General features: G+C 42.9%; 1 protein-coding gene across 1 annotated transcript in view; it reads right to left on the bottom strand.

Annotated features, from left to right (window-relative positions):
• CERS6 (ceramide synthase 6) overlaps positions 1-21,969 on the bottom strand; it is a 150,280-nt gene that overhangs the window by 51,137 nt on the left and 77,174 nt on the right. The window contains exons 5-6 of the mRNA XM_014520802.1: positions 10,202-10,252; positions 9,229-9,321 (exon numbers count right to left, since the gene is read on the bottom strand). Coding sequence (XP_014376288.1) covers positions 9,229-9,321; positions 10,202-10,252 — 144 coding nt within the window. The remainder of the gene's footprint in view (positions 1-9,228; positions 9,322-10,201; positions 10,253-21,969) is intronic.

The raw sequence follows: 21,969 nt of genomic DNA, 5'->3' as shown, positions 1-21,969 counted from the left end.
GCTGGGGGGGGGGGGGGTGGGACAAGTTTTGCCTCCTGCTATCAGGCAGGCAGGGAATGCGGGTCCCCCGGGGCAAAGGTAGCAGAGCAGAGAGATCCAAGCCTGCTGCTCACAGCCCACACATGCCCTCACCCTGCTCAGCTGTACTCCAGCCGTGGCAGGAGGGGAGAGGGGGTAGGGGGGGCATGGAGGCCTGCCCCACCCTTGGTTGCAGCAGCACTAGGAAGGGAAGGGGCCCTCACCCTGCTGGAATTCAGCTGCCGCAGGGGGAGGAGGCGACCTCCAATTTTCTGTTTGCCCAGGGCCCCAATAAACTTTAATCCACCACTGAGTAACATAACAAAACATTTTCTATTTGGGTGATAGTTTTCCATCTACCTTACAGTGCAAATTGTGTCTGCAGGATTATCTGAGAGATCTGCACCAAATTCTGGTTTGAAAAGTCTTGCTAATATTAAACGAGGGACAGTCATCCTCAGCTGAATGCTGTATTCGGAAATATTAACAAGTGCCCTGTGCATGATGGATAACCATCTTGCGTTATCCTTCTTTAGTAAGACTGCCATCATGTGAAGGATAACCATTTTGCAGTATCCTTCTCTAGTAAGACTGCTGAAAAATTATACTAAATGCATAACTTTGTATGGCAGCTTGTAATTGTTTTTGGAGAAAGAAATATATGCTCAAATTACTTATGGTGATTTTTCATCAATGCTTCTGACTGAAGCGTAATGCAATATGTTCAGCAGTCACCTCAAACCATTGTCTTCATTTCATTTCCTTAAAATTATGAAAACAAAATCAGCATTAAATGCTGCTTTACATTCTGAGTCCTGCTCTCTTTCCAGCCCATATCCAGCCCAGATATTTGAGACCATATATCTGACCATTTGAACAAAACACTTAAGTACTTATCTCTTCTCTAAGAAAGCACATTTAGAAAATGAAAGCACTCCAACATTCCCACATTGACATACTGTATCTTGGTTCATGGTTTTTGATTATGTTAACATGTATTTAAATAAATAGTGGCGTGAACAAAGCAGATGAACTTTGGTTTTTGTAGCTGCCACATTCACACTTAGAAAATACTACACTTTCAATCTTCTTTCTGGAGCTCTTTAAGGCATTTTTGACACTATGGTTTATTTTTAATAAGTCAACGTTCTTGAGCAGTACTTTTCATTTATGTACAAATCTGCTGGTTGTGTGACCTTTTTCTTCACACAAATGTGTGCCTCTCTTTTTAAAGATTTGTTTCATTCTTTCATTTTATGTAAGAAATGTTGAACATGTAAGCACAAAGGAACGACGTCAGTAACTGAAAGAACTTCAGATATGAGGACAAAGCACAAGTTGTAGGATATAGCAAATAAGCAAGATCTGTGAGTAATTTTTTTACCACAATAAGCACCTCAACTGATTGACTCAGATCATTAAATCATCCAGACTGCATAGAGTATATCAAAGGAGATGCTAAGGAGAAAACAGGGTAACTACAGGGATTTGGAACTCCCACTTCCCTGGCTCCACTGAAACTAACCAGGTTTATTCTTCCCAGAACTAGCCGCAAACCATTAAAGATGTTGGCTCAGGAAGGAAGCAGGTTCAAGATGACCACAAGCAGTTGGAAATAAATCTTGGGCAGAGGGACTCTGGGGATGCTACCAGCACTTTGACCACTCACACATAGGAGGAAGGGGACGGTATTGAGTAGAACTTACCCAAAGCTTGAGAGGAAAGAATCAAATAAGAACCAGGCCTTTTTGTTATTTTATCCTTTTCTTCTGCTTAAGCCTTAATTATTTACCCAGTTATTTTTTGAAGAAGCTATTTTAATCAGTTTAATCACTGCTGAGAGGTGAAGGAAGCTGAGCCTGTTACATACAGGGTGAACCTGGGAGGGACTGAAAGAGGTTTAGTGTGTCCCCAGAGGTCTTTAGCAAAGTATGCTAACTGAGCAAGCTGAATAGGGGATAGAATTTCCCAGGACAAATAAGGAGCCCCAGTTTACTCAGATGCTTTGGATTTCACTGGTAGAGACTGTTTATGTCTCAAAGAAGTTTGTGAGGTGAGCAAAGAGACCTTTTAAATATGTTTGTAGTATTTCTGACACGGTACATTAGCATGCTGAATTAAAACAAGCCAGAAACATGTTAAGGAGCCAAAATTTATTTTCCATTTGATTATGGAAACTTTCCAAGGCCCCCTCTATATGCCATAGGTATAATGCACTTACCTTGAGACCAGCTACACGTGCAAACACTAACCACACCATAAAAAGCTCCAACCAAGTATAAATTTAAACTTTGAAAATATGTACTAACTTTATAGCTGGTTGCTATTGAGCTTTAATTTGCAGGTGTAGCAGGGTCTCCCCTGTGGCTAGGACCTATCAGCTGACAGGGCTCCCAGCCACAGGCTTGCACCATGCCCAGCCATAATCTCTCAAGCTCGGGATCATGGCTGCTGTGGGACCTGTGGGAATTTGCTTCTTGAGCCTAGAATCAGGTTCCTCCACACTGGCAATAAGATACAATGGGATCTAATGCAAAATCTATACAATCACACCTCTTTCCATATATGTGTGGCCTTGCAGGAGGCACGATTGTATCGGCTGAGCATTAGATCCCATTGTGTCTTTACCTGCATGTGTAGAGGGAGCTTTAATAAAACATATTTCTCCCAAAATGCGCTTCTATCATCCTAACCATTAAGTACCTCCATAAACTTCACTCATTGACGTTAGACAGTCATAAGCTCCTTAGCAGACCTGGTTTTCTCTCACTGTTTTTTTGTCTTTCCACTGTGAAGTCTAGGAATCAGGGCAGATATACCAAAAAAGAAAAAATTAAAAAGCATTACTGCGTTATCCTCTTTGTAAAGTAAAGGTACCTTAAAGAATAGGACATTTTTACAGCAACACAGTGAAAATGTATGAAGCAGACAACATGCCAGTATGAAACTAAAAATGAATCTACCCAGTGCATTACCATCTCTTCAGTTCAGGCAAAGTGCATGTTCATTCTCTTGTGATACATAAGGTGAAAACCAGCTTGGTTTATATCAGGTCTTTAAAAGCAAGATCTCCAGTATCTGTTACTGCAAGAAGTCTGACTAAATGAGAAAGGATAGCTGAATTCTAGAAATGAATCGGGTAATACTGCCAAGACATTTTAGATAATTTTAAACTATGATACCGCTACCAAAAATTTAAACATTCTTATGAACACCAACACTTCTTTCACTCTAGAAAAAGAAATGGGAAAGCAACAGGTTTCCCAGACTAGCTGAAAACACAAATTTATGTAATGACAGCGGGTGCTTGACTACCGAGGCGTTAGTGACCCTCGCCTGCTGGAATTTACTATCTGGCACAGGGTGGTGAAAGCAAGCAGTACGGCAAAAGTCCTTGACTTCAGGAGGGCCGACTTCAATGAGCTAAAGAGATTAGCAAGAGAGACATTGGAGACTCGGAGCCTCAATGAGATGGGAGTCCAGGACGGGTGGTTGTTTCTTAAGATGATCCTCCGAGCTCAGAGGGAGTCAGTCCCAATGCGAACCAAAGGGGGCAAGAATGCTAAAAAGCCCCCTTGGCTCAGTAAAGGCATCCAGGAGGGCCCGAGGGCAAAAAAGGTGGCATACAATCAGTGGAAGCAAGGACAATCACCAAGGAGGATTACACCTCTGTTGCTCGTGATTGTAGGAAGGTGGTTAGGAAGGCCAAGGCAAAGATGGAACTAGGGCTGGCAACCAGAATTAAGGATAACAAAAAGTCCTTTTTCAAATACATAGGGAGTAAGAAGGCACCAGGTAATGTGGGGCCCCTACAGGACAGGCTTGGCAATCTAGTGATTCCAGCGAAGGAAAAAGCTGATCTCTTCAATGAGTTCTTTGCCTCCATATTTCTGAGCAGGGACCAGGACAACTCCCCCACTAGGATTATGGACAGGCTCAGGGGACATGATGCCATGCCTAGGGTCAGGGATGATCTAGTTAGGAACTTTTATGTACGTGTTTAAATCAGCAGGTCCGGATGCTCTTCATCCGAGGGTACTGAGGGAATTGGCGGAGGTCATAGCAGGGCCTCTGGCACGGCTGTATGAGCGCTCATGGTGCTCTGGCCAGGTCCCAGAGGACTGGAAAAGGGCCAATGTAGCCCCCATTTACAAGAAGGGGAGAAAGGAGGACCCGGGTAACTATAGGCCAGTTAGTCTCACCTCGGTCCTTGGGAAGACCTTTGAGAAAATTATCAAGGAGCACATCTGCAGGGGCCCAGCATGAGAGGTAATGCTCAGGGGCAACCAACACGGGTTCATTGCAGGCAGATCCTGCCTGACTAACCTTGTTTCCTTTTACGACCAGGTCACAAAGTCCTTGGATGCAGGCATTGAGGTAGATGTCATCTACCTGGATTTCAAGAAGGCCTTTGGCACTGTTTCTCACCCCATTCACAAAAAAACTAGGTGAGTAAGGCATTGATGCCTGCAGTCAGATGGGTGGCAGATTGGCTAGATGGTCGCACCCAGAGAGTAGTGGTGGATGGGTCATTTTTGACCTGGAGGGATGTGGGCAGTGCAGTTCCCCAGGACTCGGTCCTCGGGCCTGTGCTATTCAATATCTTTATCAGCGACTTGGAGGTGGGGGTGGAAAGCATGCTGTCCAAATTCACTGATGACAAAGATGTGGGGAGAAGTGGGCACACTGGAGGAGAGGGACAGAACCCAACTAGATCTAGAGAGGTTACAGAGTTGGGCAGGATGGGAATCGGTGGAATTCAATGCAGACAAATGCAAGGTGCTGCATCTAGGGAGAAGGAACTTGCAGCATACCTATAGGCTGAGGAACACCCTTCTCAACAACACAGTAGCTGAAAGGGATCTTGGAGTCATTGTTGACTTCAGGATGGACATGAGCCGCCAATGCAAGGAAGTGGTCAGTAAGGCTAACCGCACTTTGTGGTGCATCTACAGATGCATCACAAGCAAGTCCAGGGAGGTGATCCTTCTTCTCTATGCGGTGCTGGTCAGGCTGCAGTTGGAGTACTGCATCCAGTTCTGGGCGCCGCACTTCAAGAGGGATGTAGCTAACCTTGAGAGGGTCCAGAGGAGGGCCACTTGCATGGTAGGGGGGGCAGCAGGCCAGGCCCTATGAAGATAAACTAAACGGCTTTAATCTATTCAGCCTCCACAAGAGAAGACTGAGAGGGGATCTGGTGGCTGTCTATAAACTCACCGGGGGGACCAGCAGAAAATAGATGAGGCTATGTTTCCCTGGACACCACCTGGGATAACAAGGAATAACGGCCACAAATTGATTAAGAGCAGGTTCAGGCTTGATATCAGGAGACATTACTTTATGGTTAGGGCTGCCAGGCTCTGGAATGGGTTCCCAAGGGAGGTGGTGCTCTCCCTTACCTTGGGGATCTTCAAGAGAAGGTTGAATAGATATCTGGCTGGGGTATTATGATCCCAGCACTCCTTCCTGCCAGGGCAGGGGGTTGGACTTGATGATCTATTCCGGTCCCTTCCGACCCTAGAAACTATGAAACTATATTAACTATTAAATTCCCTTATCCCTTCTATGTTTCATTGAGTGATGTTGTAACCATGAAGGTACAGGAAATATGTAGGGTAATATGCCATGAAGTTGACAGTGTTCAGTCCTTGATTCTGTGTCTAGACAGCTTATGATTTTTTGTTCTTAGGCTCACCTTTGGAAAGTGTTTTATAAACTCATTTGAGCGCAAGGATAGTGAGGTCAGAAAGTGAAGGTTTATTTTGTCAAAAGTGTTCTCCTACACGTTTGCATGTGTCGGTCTTTAAACTTTCGCCTGTCATTCTGGTGTGTAGTTTTAATCTGACCCACACAGTGAGGGCATTTGGTACACTGGGGGAGATATACCACATTCTGAGATAAAATGTGTATCCCATACAAACCATAATTTAAACTCTACATAAAACTGCCATGAACCCTGATACAATAAATCTTCCAATTATTATTATTATTTTTAAATAATCAAGTAAATTAGTCAGGAAGTAATGTGATATGTTATAAATGCATCTAAATGTAAGTATGCAATAATGCTGCAATTACAATATCTTTCCCCCACTCTCCTGAGAGGTGCACATAGAAAAAATATATATATAAAAAAAAAAAAAAAAATAAAAATAAATATATAACCAAGTTGTGCCGGGAAGGCTAAACAAATGCTTTGGGACATATTAGATATGATGGCGCATTTGTGCTGTAATAATCTGAATGATTTAGTAACATTGCTTAAGAGGTTTGGTTTGAGTTTTCATATTTGAAAATGGCTAAGTAGTCCTTGGTTCTGCAGCTTACACATACTATTCTTGCTACTTTTTATTCAACTTCATTGCCATTGTCAGGTCACTCTCCTGTGACATGTTTCTTTACATCTCTGCTTTTGAGAACAACAAAGATGTACTGATTTGAAACTCCTGACTGACTGCACATACAGCAACTGTCAGTAAGTTGGGCACTTGGAGTAAAGAAGTTTATGTAAACCTGTGTCAGTTGTTTATGATGTGCTGTCTAACAAGGATTTGATATATGTTAATATTGCTTTTGCTTCCAACTTCTGAAGAGAAATTCTACAAACCCAGAAATTGGAGTACTTTTCTTGTAAAAGTATCAATGAAACAGATGGGGGGAGGGAGGGGCAATGTTTCCTCTAAGGTGTAGTGATCCATGAGTGCCTTGCTTCAGTCCATGAATGCGCTGCTTCAGTCCGTTCCTGTCTCTCCCTTTAATATTAAAGAATGCATCTGGTACACAACGTAATATTAGTCTCAGTCTATTTATTATCTTGTTAGATGTTTTTCTTTAAGGGCCCAATTCTGCTTTTAATTTGCACTGTTGTAAATAATAGAAGAAACGAGCTGTAATACCCACCTGTTATCTTTTAATCATGTCTCTGTGGTCAGGATTAAGGCTTAATTAATACTTAAAACTGGGCAAGCATTTGAGTTCTTTGTCTTCAGTTACCAAAGAGCTGACTTTGTTACATGAAATGTGTGTACCTCCCTGTCCTGTCTCTTGGACCCACATGCAGGCTGTGCTCTGCCTGCTCCCTGCCTCCGTGCCTCGCTGCAGCCTTTGAAAGCGGTGCGGTGCCATGTGCGTCCTACCGCTGGGCAGAACAGGCAGTGAGGCACATGGCGTCGCTTTCAAAGGTTGCAGCAAGGCGCAGAGGCAGGGAGCAGGCAGAACACGGAAGACCCATGGGGCTGCCGCGCTTTGGCGCGGGAGCTGTGGGGCTTGCAGCGCGGGGGTGAAAGCTAAGATTAGGGTGAAGCTGATGGGGCTCAGGGCGAAGCTCACCCAAAAGGGCTGGGGAGTGGAGTAATTCCTTGGAGCCAGTGGAGCCTGGCTCTGCCCCAGCCCCCCATCTCCGCCTCTGACTTGCCTCGGGGAGAAGTGGCTGCCTGCCCCATGCCATGGGCATGGAGGAGGAAGGGGCAGCAGTGATGACTGCCCACTGATCAGCACCCCAGCCCCTTGTGGGCTGCTCTGGCTGAAGCTGTGCTCTCCCTCCCCACAGGGATACCAGCATAGTGAGGAGTGGAGTAGAGTGGAGTGGCCCCTGGACAGGTGAGCGGTAAGTGTCCTGCGCCGGCCCTGGTGCGCGGCATTAAAAAGTTACTGCGTGGCAAGATTTTTTATTGTGCGTGGCCGCACATGCACGCAGCTTAAGAGGAAACCGGGGGGGCGGGGGGGGGAATTAATTTATTTCAGACACTATTCATTTCCTTCCCCAGAGTAATACTTCTGCTAGAATTAAATATTCCGTCTAGCAGGGATAAACAAGAGGGCATGGCCGTTTTAATATCAAGTTTTCTAACTTTTGACCAGTTGGCTTTATAACCTAAATAACATTATTTTAATATAGTTGTTGTAAATGTAATTTCCTCTTTCTTTTTAAGAAAAAGGAAAGACCAAATTATAATCTCATGCAACTTTTATTACATCGCAGTAGTATACCACACTACATTAACATTGTGTTTTGGAGCAATGTTATAGAACACAGGTTCCCAACCAGCAGGCCGCAGCCCAGTACCGGGCCACGGTGGGTTAGTTGCCAGGTTGTGGCATAAGCCCTCCACTTGGCCCCCCGTTTGTCTGCCTGGGCAGGTGATTTCTGCTGGCAGTGGTGACATGCGGGGTTAAAGCTGGGGGACGGAGCAGTCCCAGGAGGGAAGCAGTCAGCTCTGCTGCTCCCATGCCTGTCTGTGGCAGAAAAAAGGTTGGGAACCACTCCAACAGAATACCATAGTGGGGCTTTTATTTTATTTTATTTTATTTTTTTTGGTGTTTTGGTTTTTGGGGGCTTTTTAAAGTTATTTTGTTATGTATAATCAATCACTCTGCAATTCTTGCTATCTGTTGAAGGAAGATACAGAATAAGTCACAGTTAGCAGTAGCAAAAGTATTTCACATATGGACAGTCAGCTCTTATATTTCTTCAGGGTTATTGTTTCGTGATTAAAAACCCATTTCCTTTTTGTGATGGGCAAGTTCCCAGACAGTGACTTTTCCAGAAAGATGGACAATCAGCAATGGATTTAACTATATCCTAAACAATTTTTGGAGTCCAAAGTTTAAATATTTTCTGAATTACAGAGGAAACAAGCTACATAGTATTTCATTTTGTTATGCTTCTTGTATTATAAATATATACACAGAGGCATGTGGTTTTCTTATCTGAAAAGTTAAGATCAAGTGTAATATTAATTTAATAGTATGTACATCTTTATATATTAACTTATCTTTGTATAAGGATCAATCAAAACTTTCAATGATCTTACCAAGATTATCTAGCAAATTCAAAAACAGCATCTAACAGTCTCATTGGTGTTCTCATTATAACATACCTCATGAGAACACTATGCCTTCTTGCTGTCAAGAAACAGTACAATACCATTATGATGATTATGTGGTTTTAGTGATTGACTGATTGACATTGATGCCTTTTGCTAATGAATATTCAATTACTGTATCCTGCTGCAAGGAACAGAAAATGACACATCACAGCACCCAAGAACAGAAAAATGCAAGCTATCAGGCTTCAGTATCACAACAATGAATATCTACAACAGCTTGCAACTGCTTCAAGTACAGAGCATCACTAACAAAGCTACTTCAAGAGTCAATGAAAATATGTGCTTATAGCCCCTGACAAGTTTTTACACTGATTCTTCTTACCTTTCTTTTGATATCAATAAACTGAGAAAACATTAAGGACCAATAGAATGACAATTCGACTATGTAGTAGTAATGAGTATCAGGCGTCAAGGGCTGAAAGAAGAAGATTTAAAACAGTTAGAAAATCCAATTAATTTTACAAACATCTCAGATCTGCAGAAAAGATGTTTAACCACATATATCAGTTGTGTTGATTTCTGGATGATCGTCAACTACTGGATAAACTTCTGATCTCAGAAAATTATTAGGATTGTCATTTCCAAACATCCATGGCTCTGTGAAAAAAGTCCCTCTCTCATACTGCTTACAATTCTTTATGTTTAAACCTAGGGAACGTTGTAATGCCAATAAGCTATGCCCTAGCCCTTCAGCAACTTAGAAAAAAGATGTACTGCCCAGTTGTGAACTAACAATCTTATTCTTATAGCACAGTGTAACTTTTAGGGTATGCTTGTGCACCACACATGGTGCTACAGATGGGCCGAGCTCGAAGGGTGTAAGCCCTCCCACTGTTTTTGTGTGAAAACAAAGATTTTCCTTTGCTCAGTTAACACAGCATAACTTTTATGTTTTTTACTTCACCTCTAATGTTAGATATTAAATAAATGCAAGGTTAGACATTCCATAAGAGCGCCAAAGTGCAATAAAGGGGAAGAGTATAAATTGTAGTATCCCTCCAAATATAGAGTTGTAGCACTGCTCTTTGGTGAAGCGATTGGTATGTGACTAAGCACTGCCTGATCCATTGCTTCAGCTTTTGACTTCATTTAGTATCATAGGCTTTTGTCAGTTGTGTGTGAGCATTTTGCATGTGTGGCTATGTGTGCATGCGTATGTGCATGAGTGACATTATCAGGGTTTGACTGTATTTACACAAAACAGTTGTGATTTATACTGTGGAATTTACAGAATAAAAAAAATAACAGTTCACTAAGGTGATCTATTTATTCCTATGGCACATGAAAATTTGTACCTGATATGGGTATCCAGCCCAGCACTGTCTTGTGTTCCATAGCCAAGGAGCCTTAAAAAGAAACAAAGGGATATGTTAGTAGTTGAGAAATGAAATCTTCCTGGGCAATTTAGGTGCAAACGCTTAATACTATGCATGGCCAGATCTTGAGGGGTGTTCGGCACTTGCATCTCCAGTGTCTGACTAGAAATGCTGGGAGGAGATTGCAAGAGCTGGAAGTCTCAGAACGTCATGATCAAATAGCTAATACTGAAACAACCCTCAGATTCATAGAGATTTTGATTGTCTCATGTAAGATTTTGATGTGCTGTGTTATGCTAAACAGTATGTTGTAATTCAACATGTTATTTTCTCAGTGGTACATCAGGTTGGCTTAGATTGCGAACAGGTGTAAACGGTTCTACATAGGCTGTTATCTATTTCATAGAGCAGTAAATCCCAGGCTAAGTGATTACAACCCCCACGTATCCTTTGAAAATCCTGTCTCCTCTATAGAGATCAAATCCCTATTTCACTGGCTTTGGAATTCACCATCCAAAAATGGAGTTTGCCAGAGCAACCACTTGCAGCAGTTTTCTCTGGAGACAAAACTTGCTGTGGTGCGTAAAATACCCCCTCCCCCGAACCTTCCATTCCAAAAAGCCAATCTCAAGTAGCCTGAAAGATGTGGAAGGGAGGCTGTGGTACAGATGTGCTTTCTGGCTGTTGGCACAATTTATGTGACTGTTTATCTTTTACTTTTAGGAAAGACAAGAATGAGAAAGTCTCCTTAACTGATAGTAAATCTGTTCTTTTAGCGTTTATTCCCTTAGGCAGTTAAGATTTCGTTGCATGCAGCACTGACAAAAATCGGTACAGGGGCCTGATAATCATCTGTTACAATCTGGTAGAAGGTTTTTTCTCTCTTTAAGAGGTTTCTTAAAGTGCCATCGAAAAGAGTTTCACTCTGCCTTTCAACATTCCCCACACCTGTTGTGTTGCCATAATCTCCAAACTGTATGGCAAAGGACCAACATGGTAGTCCATTTTTGTCCATTTTATATCAAAATATGTTCCCTGAGAAAAAAAAAAAGTTGTCCTTGACCCAGTCTTGCTTCACAAACATGAACCCGAGGGTCTGAGAACATTGCTTTGCCCAAAGGCACAGCTTGAACCCTGGGACTAGACTTCTCCCAGAAAGTCCCTCTCTTTCCCATTCTCAAGCAGCTGCTTTTGTGGTCCCTAAATGGAGCACCTACTAGGTGAGCTGATTCAAATAGTGTTTGACTGATGATGTAGTAATCACCGGATTCAAGAAACAGAAGCATATGAGAAAAAGAAGAGCTACACAATGGGTTTTATTCTGGAGCAGTGTGTGTGGTCCCTCTGCTGTCCCTGTCTGGTTCTAACCAACCAAGGGTTTATGGAGATGTTACATTTAGATCAAACTAACTATGGTCAGATTGAGCTAAATGCCCATCTGTGCAGGTGTTTGGGGGATTTAAATCTGCCCAAAGATGGCAGGCCTGATCTGTCGAATGTCTGTATGCATTCAGAGCACAGCCCTGGAGCTGGGAAAGCCCAGCTTCTTGCCCCAGCCCCCAGGACTCTGCTCTTCCTACTCCCCCTCCAAAAAATTCAGACTGGATTATTTTTAGCTCCCCGACTCTCTCATTCCCAGATGGACAATCCACTGCATGGACCCACAAACTCCAACCCCCGGCCCCGGCAAACCTGCTAGCACTGCCCCCCTCACTGAGTTATCCCAGTGGAGTCTCAGCATGGCTGCACATGCCACTCACAATCTATGATCACACAGCTTAAAGCAAGCTGCATGATCACAGACCAGGTGATGCAAACATCTGCACGTACCCCCATATGATTTGCTAGCTGCTTTGTCACCAAGGTGCCATCATAATTCCCAGCTCCCTCAATCTCCTGTTAGAGGGCTTCTCTAAGTTATAACTTTGATCACTACAAATGACATTGAGTTCAGACAGGACCCAAGGAAAATAAGTTAACTGAAGACGTTCTGGCTACTATCTTAGAACCACCGAGAACAAGTCTTTTCCAGGTACTACTCAAGTCCTATTACTAAAATATGTGACAACATGGGCAGTAGATTAGCTTTTGTAAAACAAGAAGGAAACTAATGCTAATAAAGGGCATAGGATCAGAGACAGGCTAGAAACCATGCCAATTAAGCAAGGGTTAGAAATGTAAAGCTCAGTGGCAGAACAATTCTATGCATAAGTTAGAGCAAAACAGGAGCTGGAGGGTTTGAGTTACTTCTTCCTACAGAGTCAAAAGGCTACAAATGAGTTGATCTACCAGACAGTGTATTTGTTTCAAGTATTCTTATTCCTTAACAATACAACATACAGCATGTCAGTGAATTAGGATAACAAGCCATACCTTAGTCTCCTAATGTCAGAGGATTTGTTTTTGCATACTGGTTAATCTAGTGGACATTTCACCCAAGTGTTTAAAACAGCACTTCTAAACTTTAATGAAGTTACTAACTCCTTAACTTATATCATCATAGGCAGCATCATGTACTGGATAGAACACTGTATCAAGAGTTAGGAGACCCACCAAGCTCAGCCACTATACTATTGTTTGAGCTTGGACAAGTAATTTCACCTTCTGAGCCTCTCTTTCCCCTTTTGCCTCATCTGTCTAGATTGCAAACTCTTCTGGAGAGGGACCATCTTATACTATGTGTCTGTACAATGCCTAGCACAACAGAAGCCAGTTATCATTTAGGAGTGTAGGCACCATTACAACACAGATAATGGCTGATAACAACAACAGTGGGTTATAATAAATGAAAAGAAAAAAAGTATTATCTTATTTGCCCTAGGAAAGTGGAAGAAAATTATGTTTCAAGGTTAAGGTGACACTTGCCAGTGAAAAGAATCAGTTACTGGGATTTGGTTCGGAAAACATTTTTATTACTGTGACAACATACATTTCTCTCCTCTTTCCTCTGCCCTAAGGCACTCTGTCCATATCCCTAGTAAAGCCTTTAAATACTCCCATTTTTTCACTTCTAACTTTGAATGTCTTGCACTCTAGTCACCTTTCTCCACACATGGAAGATAGATTTTTAAAGGATTTCCTTAAAAAATTATCAACACTGCTGCTTAATCTACTGTACAGAATTTTCAGTGAGCCAGGCTTTCATGTCAAAATTGGAAACGTCACATGTCTTCTACAGAAGTCCACACATATTGGACCAGGACATCAGTTTACAATTTATTGTAAACCAGAAATACCATAGAGGGCATGCTGGAATCTTTCACTCCATCCAATATTCTTTCCTGTTGAGTGCTCAGCATTCACACAATGAAAGATTAGGAATGATCAAAGCAGCAGTAACCAAATTACCAATCTAAATTTGATTTGCCAAGATTTCCTTTGTGCATAAACAGGGTCCTTGGAGGCGTGTGCGCATTTAGAAGCACAGCTGCCCTTTGGTTTTGACCTTTGTACTTTGTGAAGCACATTTCTAAGGCCAAAGTACCTACCCACAGGGCACCACACTAAGAACTTGAAACAAAACTCACGGGCTGCGTGTAACTTCTTTATGCAAGCTACTAGGGCAGAAACATTCTCGTTAACAGTAGGAAGTACATACCCTACCGCAATAAGTGTTTCTACTAAAATAAGACTTGCTCAAGTTACTCTTTTATGCTGCAGCAATGCATGTTCTCCTTATGTTAGTGTTAGACAGGGCAGTCCAGCTCAGACAAATGCAGAAAGAGAACATGTGTAGCTTGATACCCACCCATTATATTGCCAAAATAAAGTAGACACTAGGTAGTAGGTTATTTTGGAATTTAAAACTGTTGATAATCAGGCTACCACAATCTAATGATTCTCCCAATAGAAAGGATTTCCCATTCATTATGTGAATAGGAAATTTAAATACTACTACCAATATATCCCCAAACCCAAGCTATCTGAGGAGATGTACAGTAATTACAACTAGAATCAACCTCTGCTTGAAGGTTTCAGAAGGCATTCCATCAGCTCCAGCTGATGCCAAGTCATCTCCTTGATGACTTTCCTCAATTCCATCAGCTCCAGCTCCAGATGCCAAGTCATCTCCTTGATGACTTTCCTCACTTCATCAAGATTTGGAGGGATTCCAAAATCTTCCCTGACTGGATGCTGTGGGATGGAGTTGAGAATAATCTCATCAACAACAGTCTCAATTGAGAAGGTCTTCAAAGTGATCCTTCTAACAGGCATTGATGGCTCCCTTTTCTTTGATTTTTCGGTCTCAATGGGGTTGGTCCATGAGTACTCAGACCATGGATGTCTTTGGTGGCATTGAAAAAAGCATGCATATTGTGGATGTCAAAGGTGTTGAATAACCTTCTCCTTGTCTTCCCATCTTCTATTCTTCATATCATGGGCCTATCTTTGGACCTCTGACTTGGCTTGTTGGAGATACAATTTCTTTGCTTGGAGTTGATGACATTCTGCCAAACACAAAAGGCCTTGCATTTGCAGTCAATCAACTCTTGAAACTCCCAGTCATTCTCATCAAATCAGTCTTGATGTTCCTGGTAGAGAATCCAAGTGTTTCTTTACTACTGCTGATGATGGTGTATTTGAAGGCATCCCAAGCACTGCAAACATTTTCCCCTTGTTGATTGGAATTCACCAGTTTTTAATTGAGGAACTGGTAGAAGAGGTCTCACTTGATTGGGTTCTTGAGTCCTTCAACCCTGATCTTCCATGAGCATTGTGCTTCTGTTGCATCTGCTGTTTGGGACCCAGTTTGAATGACATAATCAAGTAGATGAGTCAGTGATCAGTCCAGCAACTGTCAGCCTAGCATAGCTTGGGTGATCTGGACTGTAACAGGGGACTACCCACTGCCCCTGTTTCAAGGGCTAGGATAGAATGGACGAATACTTACCAGAGGTGAGCCTGCCTCACTTCATTGATGCCCGATGATGTCAGATGTCAGAGAGGGGAATTCCAGGGATGGAAAGTTCCTCCATGGGAGCTGACATTGATTGGCCACTAACCCAGAAGACTTTGTTGAAAAGAAAGCCAGCAGTGAGTCTGTTCCCCAGAGGGGGGAAAGAGAGGTGGCTGGAGGAAGCTGCTGAGAGTCCATGTGGAGGCACAGAGCATTAACAGACTCAGGAAAATGCTGGCTGACGAAGGCAGGTTCAAATGGACCTTGATGGACTTATACCGGTGGTGAGTCATCCGAGAAGACAAAGCTGGGGAGGGGTGATGGAAGAAGCTTATCAGCTGGTGACCCAGACGCATAGTAAACAGCACTGTGTGGGTGAAATCTGGGCCACTTGGTATCGGAGGGAAGAGGCCAAAAGGGCCAGAGATTTCCCCGAGAATCAGAACCGATTAGAAACCGGTTCCCTGGCATAGGGGGGGGGGGGGGGGGGGGGGGGAGAATGGGAACAGGGTGGTGGGGAGAGAAAGACACAGGTCCTAAAACAGGACAATTGCATAATTGGGAGTACCTGACCAGGGTATTCCCTTGTGCCGGAGAAGGTGGGAATAAAGGAGATAACCCTATCTGGAGGAACTAAGGGAAGGTGTACCCACTGAGAACATAAGCAAGGCTAACAACCCTCACACCTGGTGAAGAGAATTTTGACTGATGAAAATCACTGAATACCGGTTGGGACTGGGAAGGGTATAGGGAAGGCAGAGTGCCAATATCTTATCACCATACTAGCAGCTGTTAACCTCCTTTCATATGCTATCTATCTCCTGACAAAATGTGGTGGATGAACGAGAAAGACAGTGATAAGAATGGCAGGTGCTGAAGTGACACCCACCCACATGGACACTTTTGCAATCCCAAGCACAAACAATGACAGAATCAATCAGGTACCAATGTATAGATTGTAAGTGTTGTCTGGTGCCTGTTTTTCTGGTAGAACAGGGTGCTGGTGATGGTGAGTCCATGTTCCATGCATTTGGTCAAGAGGAGGATACCGCTGGAGTTGACCGTACCTACTTCCAGAGGTTCAAATCGCTTCCAACTCTGGCATTGAAACTGCTGAGAAGAATAAGTCTTTCCCCCCAGCATGTCAGAAAAGACTTGGTCAAGGCTGGCATAGAATTCCTCCTTGGCTTCACTGGCGACATCAAGAGTCAGGGCATATACACTGATGAGACTGGCATACTGGCTCCCTGCTAGTTCAAGGTGGGGAATCATGAGGTGCTCATTAATTGTGATAGGGAACTTGTTGAGTTGGTTTATGAGTTCATTCTTGATGGCAAAACCAACTCTGTGAAGCCAGCATTCTCCTTCCTGTTTACCCTTCCAAAAAGGTATAGTTGCCTCCATGTTCTTTGAGCTGCCCATCTCCTACTTGCTGGGTCTTACTCAGTACAGCAACACTGATGTTGTGTCACCTGAGTTTGAGCCACCATTGCAGTGTAGTGCTTTGGGTATTCACTATTAGAAATGTCCATGAGGGTCCTGATATTCCAGGTCCTAAAACTGATTGTGTCTTTGTTGATTTCAACTGCAGAAAAGGTGATCCCACTGGACATGGTTATTCAGTCATGAAGAAGGTAGACAGGCTATATTTAGGGCACCTTTTGTAGCCGTCTCCCGACGTGGCACAAGCAGAACAGATCCTGAAGAGGGCTGCTAAGTTGCAGTTACAGTTGCAAAATCTCACTCCTGCCTCATCCAAATGCTAGATGACCTCCTTGTAACTGCCGTCTTTGTGCCAGTTCATAACTAGGAGCTTCCAGACTTCACAATCTTGCTTCTGTTATCACTAGCTGGTTGCCAAAAGGCTTGGAAAATGTGCTTGTTTTCATGAAAGATACTTGTGAGTGATTACTTTTATCATGCAGAAGCTGTTATACTTCAGTTCAGTTGTTGTATATAGTTCCTGGGGAAGAAAGGGACCTTAATCCAAATGCAAAGAGGCTAAGACAATTGGAAACCTTGTTCCGCTGCAGCCTTTGTCCACCTTCACAGTCACTGAGATGCTAACATTTTCTTCTGTCTGCTCTGCTGTTGAGGACTTGTAGAACCAAGGCTAGGGGCTGGGCAGGCTTATTACAGTGGCAAACATGTCATAGCACTCTCAAAGGATGTATGTGGCTTTTTAGGAGACAAAGCATTGCCATCTGCTGTCCTCTCCACATAGTGATGGTGCTGCTGCTGCTTGGTCTGTGGTTATCAGGGTTACCCCTGTTTATTTCACATCTAACCTTCCCTGAAAGTCATTCCTCTATCTGCCACCTGCGGATGTACTGGGTAGCAGCACAGTTCTACCACCAGCAGCTTCCAGATGACCTATAAAAGAAATGCTTAATGGTGAGGAACTAATACATGTCCAATTAGCTGTAGGACAAATGCAGCTATAGAAACAAATTCTGGAGTTTTTGAGCTGATCAGAGATATTCAGATGGGATTTCATGTTTTTATGGACACAGTTTTAGTCTTCTGTAGTTTGAAACCTGGTATTTATTTCTCTCTCACCCCTCCCCTATGGTTGCTACAAGAATTTACAGGTAATTAGGGAAAAGATTTTTTTTAAGGTCAAATTAATTGTCTAAGGCAGGAAATAACAGGATTTAATCTATGTCTTCTAAAGGTAAGAAAACTGGCAGCTTAAAGTTATGTTTTATATTGGCTAGAGCAGAGAATGGACATTAGGACTCTTAAGATTTTGTTAACTCTTTTCCTATTGACTTGGGCAGATGTGAACAGCTCAACTCATACTTTTAGCCAAATCTGAAGAGCAACAATTTCCTTTCAGATGAGACAAATAGCAATAAGAGATATTCCCCCAAGCTTCCACTACCAAAATTACAGGTCCTGAAAAAAAACTACTTTTGCTAACTGTGACTCACCAGTCTATGAGTAGTTCCCCTATGGCAATCTAATTCCCATATAAGGTAAAATAAGGGTGACTTCACAGCAGAAGGAATAAAGTGGGCTATTGAATGAGGAATTTTATATATGCTGGAGAGAGGAAATTTGCCACAAACACAGCCATTATCCTTCATGCCTGCTTAGCTTTTGAAGCTTGCAGAGTTTCTATGCACTACCCAGCAGTGAAATCCATCTGGATTGAACTCTAGTAACAAATTTCCCTTTGTTTACATACAAATAAATACTCACGTACTGCAGCAAACACACAAACACCTTTTTGTACAGTTGACTCATCTACACTTAGTTATTTTTTAATGTTTCAAGGCTGGAGGACTAAAACAAGGTGCTACTTCTGCTGGCCTTTTGTATAGTGCACATCCCTGAAGGATGTGCGGATTACATTTAGTGAATTACTACAAAAAGCATTTGCAAAGATAGTCAGTCACTCCCCTATTATCTCTGTGCAATTGCTGTAGGTAAACAGAAACCAAACTGCTGTGTACTGCATTACAAGCAGCTGCCATACAACAGAAGTTTTCCATGTTGCATAGAACTGGTTACAATATTTTCATTAATTTGGTTAAATATGCTGTTTCTTTAAAGATAACACATTTCATAGATTTCTTTGGTTCTGCAGAAGCTTTATCAAGATGTTTAGGACAGGAATAGAAGGTTAAGGCACTGGCCTAGGATACAGGAAACCAAGGTTCGATCCCATGCCCTACTTCAGTGGTCTCCAACATTTTGAGTAGGAGATGACCGTAGGCATTTAAAAGCAACTCAAGATCAACCGTGCGCTGCCCCCCTCCTCTCCTCCACCCAGCAGGTAAGTCTGCAGGGAGCAAAGGGGGGAGGAGGTGGACAGATCTTGGCAGAGGGAGAAAAAAATATTTGGGGGTGAGCCTCCCCAGCAGGTAAGTCCCACCTGGCTGGGGCCCCAACTCCTGCCTCTGTGGCACTGTCCCTCAATGCAGAGGACTCGATCTAGCCCCTACCCCTTCTCTTCCCCATGGACTGACCTGCTGGGCTGGGCATGTGCATGCATGCATGCACTCATCCTCCCACCCCAGCCTCGGATCGACTCCAAGAGGCTCTGAGATCTACTGCAAGAGGCTCTGAGATCTACGGGTGGATGGAGATCCACTGTTTGGTGACCACTGCCCTACTTGGTTCAGTGTCATAAGTTGTGAAAACTTCTGTAAGTCAGTGCCCTATCAGCAGGCTAGAAGACATGAAATCTGATCATTACTCTCTTGTCAGTTCCAACTGTAAAGGTTCAGAATGAGATGAAATCAGAGGGACTAAAAATGCGAGAGCAAAAAAAATTCAGAAACTTTCCTTATCCTATCTGCCATTCTAGGTCCTTTTCAAATTGATGCTCCAAGCACTTCATGCCACAAAGGTTGCCCAACAGCACTCTCAACTACTCAACTGATCTCGTAACAAGATACCACATAAAATCCTTGCTTCCTGTACACTTCCTGGACCATCACCATTACAATACTCCCAACTCTACTACAGTATATTTTCATAACATTTTCAGTACACCCATTTCTGAAAATACATAATATTTTCAGTATATTTTCAAAACACCTGATGCAGGCTTCTTTTCTACATCTTCTCTGGAAACTGTTTTACCACCATAACAAATCCCTGATAGAATTCCACAAGAGAGGTTTCTCATTATTCCTTTCCAGTATATATGAACAGCTGCTCTGAAAATGTGTCTGACAACATGGTCGCTTGATGATATCAGATCAAGTGCAAAGATGTGGTCTCCACGGACATGGTACTGTAGGTAGATCAACAGGTGGTGTGAAAATCCAGCATGCTGATTATGGATGTCAATTTTTGTTCCTCTGGAACAATGGAACATCCTACAATAAGGCTGCAAATAGACATCATATTTATCCCAGGAAAAAATATTTTATCCTGGGACGAAGTGCAATTGTGCAGGTGCCCATGTCCATTGTCCTGGAATAAATTCTAAAAATATTTCCTGGATAAAAGGCAGGAACAGTTTATACTGGGATATTGCGAAGTACGTCTGTACAGTTATTCTGGGCCTGCAACGCTGAATCAATAGCAGAAAAATGGCAATGCATTTAGCCACTCATTAAATGCTCATTAGAAGGGCAATGTGCCAATCGCAGGACAAGTGCAGGAACCATTTATCCAGGAACAAATGGAATGTCTGTTCATAGTCTAAATGTAAAGCTTATGCAGGAGACAAAGCTCTCCTGGGGACAAGTATGAGATTGTAGAATTAACTCTTCCCAGACCTTAGGGCCATGACAAACCACAGTGCTTTGACTTGGGTCCCCGTAACAAATACACAGCAACATGTATATTAGTGGCCATTGCAAATTCCTCTCTTCTCCCCAAACCTAAAAAACATGTCAAAACTAAGCTTTCTACTGCACACAGTTAAAGCAGAACAAATGAAAGAAAAAACACAAGGCAGCTGTTTGATTAATAACTTTCATAGCTAGAAAGTGCTTAGACACAAAAAGGTCACCTATACACATGACAGACCTCTGCTCCAACACATGGTAATGATCATGTGTTGGAGCAGACTTGATTAATCGAGTCTGCTGCAAGTCTGCTGGAGCGTGAGAATTAGCGTGCTCCAGCAGCCTCCGCATCATGTGTATTCAGAGTCCCTGTGTTTCAAAATGGTGGTAGGGATGCTTTAACTAAAGCTTGTCAAATGAGCTTTTAAGTGCCCTTATTGCTATTTTTAAGTACAGGATGCTAAATACATGTGATGCTGCAGGTGCTTTAATTAGAGCAGCTCCAAGAGCTGCTCTAATTAAAGCACCCCCCTCCACCCAGGAGCATGCGTATAGATGCCCTTAGTGATGAAAGTGCTATACGATCCTATATAGAACAGGATAAAAGAAGTATTTGCATTTTGAATTTGAATTTGACAAATACACTTGCTTTCCTTCTCCATTGAGGGGTCCTGTCCTGCCAAAAATCCATCAATAGATATTAGAGACATCAATAAACTGCCAGAGGTCTGACTGAGCCAAGAGCATTGGAAGGGGGAAACCACACCACCCTAAGACAGGGATGTCCCACTTCTAAGCGGTCCAGGGCTGAATGCTACATCGGCAGGGGCCACATGCCTGTGTGGCACAGATCCCCCAGGTTGCACACTGCAGGGATGGCCCCTTCCCCACTGCACCTGCACCCCCTAACCACTGCACTATACAGTGCCCCCCCTCCCCCCACTGAACCATATGCCCATGGGGCCAGGGCCTCCCACTCCTCCCCAGCCCTTACCCCATTCCCCATTGCTGCACTGCATGGCCCCAGGCTCACTCTCAGCTCTCTCTGAGCTGCACTGCATTGTCTTGCCCCCAGCGGCATGACCAGACAGCAAAAGCCAGGAGGGACGGGAAGCCTGAAGACTGGTTGCAGTCAGAGGGGTAGGAGTAGTAGCCATGTGAGAGCTCAGGGACCATGACAACCCCTTGTGGGCTGCATGAAGCCCACAGACCACTAGTTGGACAACCCTGCCTTAAGACAAGGAAGGCCCTAAGATAAGAAACAAGATGGGAGGTCAATGAAATTTCTGCTCAAGCATCACTGAGTATTCCAGAAATTATTTAAAATCAACTAAAAGAGTATTAACTTCTGTAGGTGTTTCTGTTTCAAATCAGTCATATAGATAATGTTTTGAAAACATCATTTTGAAATTACTTTTCCATTTAACCAGGAAAGCAACTATATGACATGACAGTTTAATAAGTTTAATTAAAATTGAGGGTTTAACTAAGGGAGATTTTATAGACCATTCCTGATCTTTTTATTTATAGTTTGAAAAAAACCAAAACAGTGAAACTATCAAGGTTTCCAAAGAAAATTGTATTCTGATGCATTACTTGCT

Source organism: Alligator sinensis, unplaced genomic scaffold (assembly GCF_000455745.1).
Source record: "Alligator sinensis unplaced genomic scaffold, ASM45574v1 scaffold143_1, whole genome shotgun sequence".
Lineage (NCBI taxonomy): Eukaryota > Metazoa > Chordata > Crocodylia > Alligatoridae > Alligator > Alligator sinensis.
Note: the sequence above shows the minus strand (reverse complement) of the source record. Positions and strands in the feature narration are given on the sequence as shown.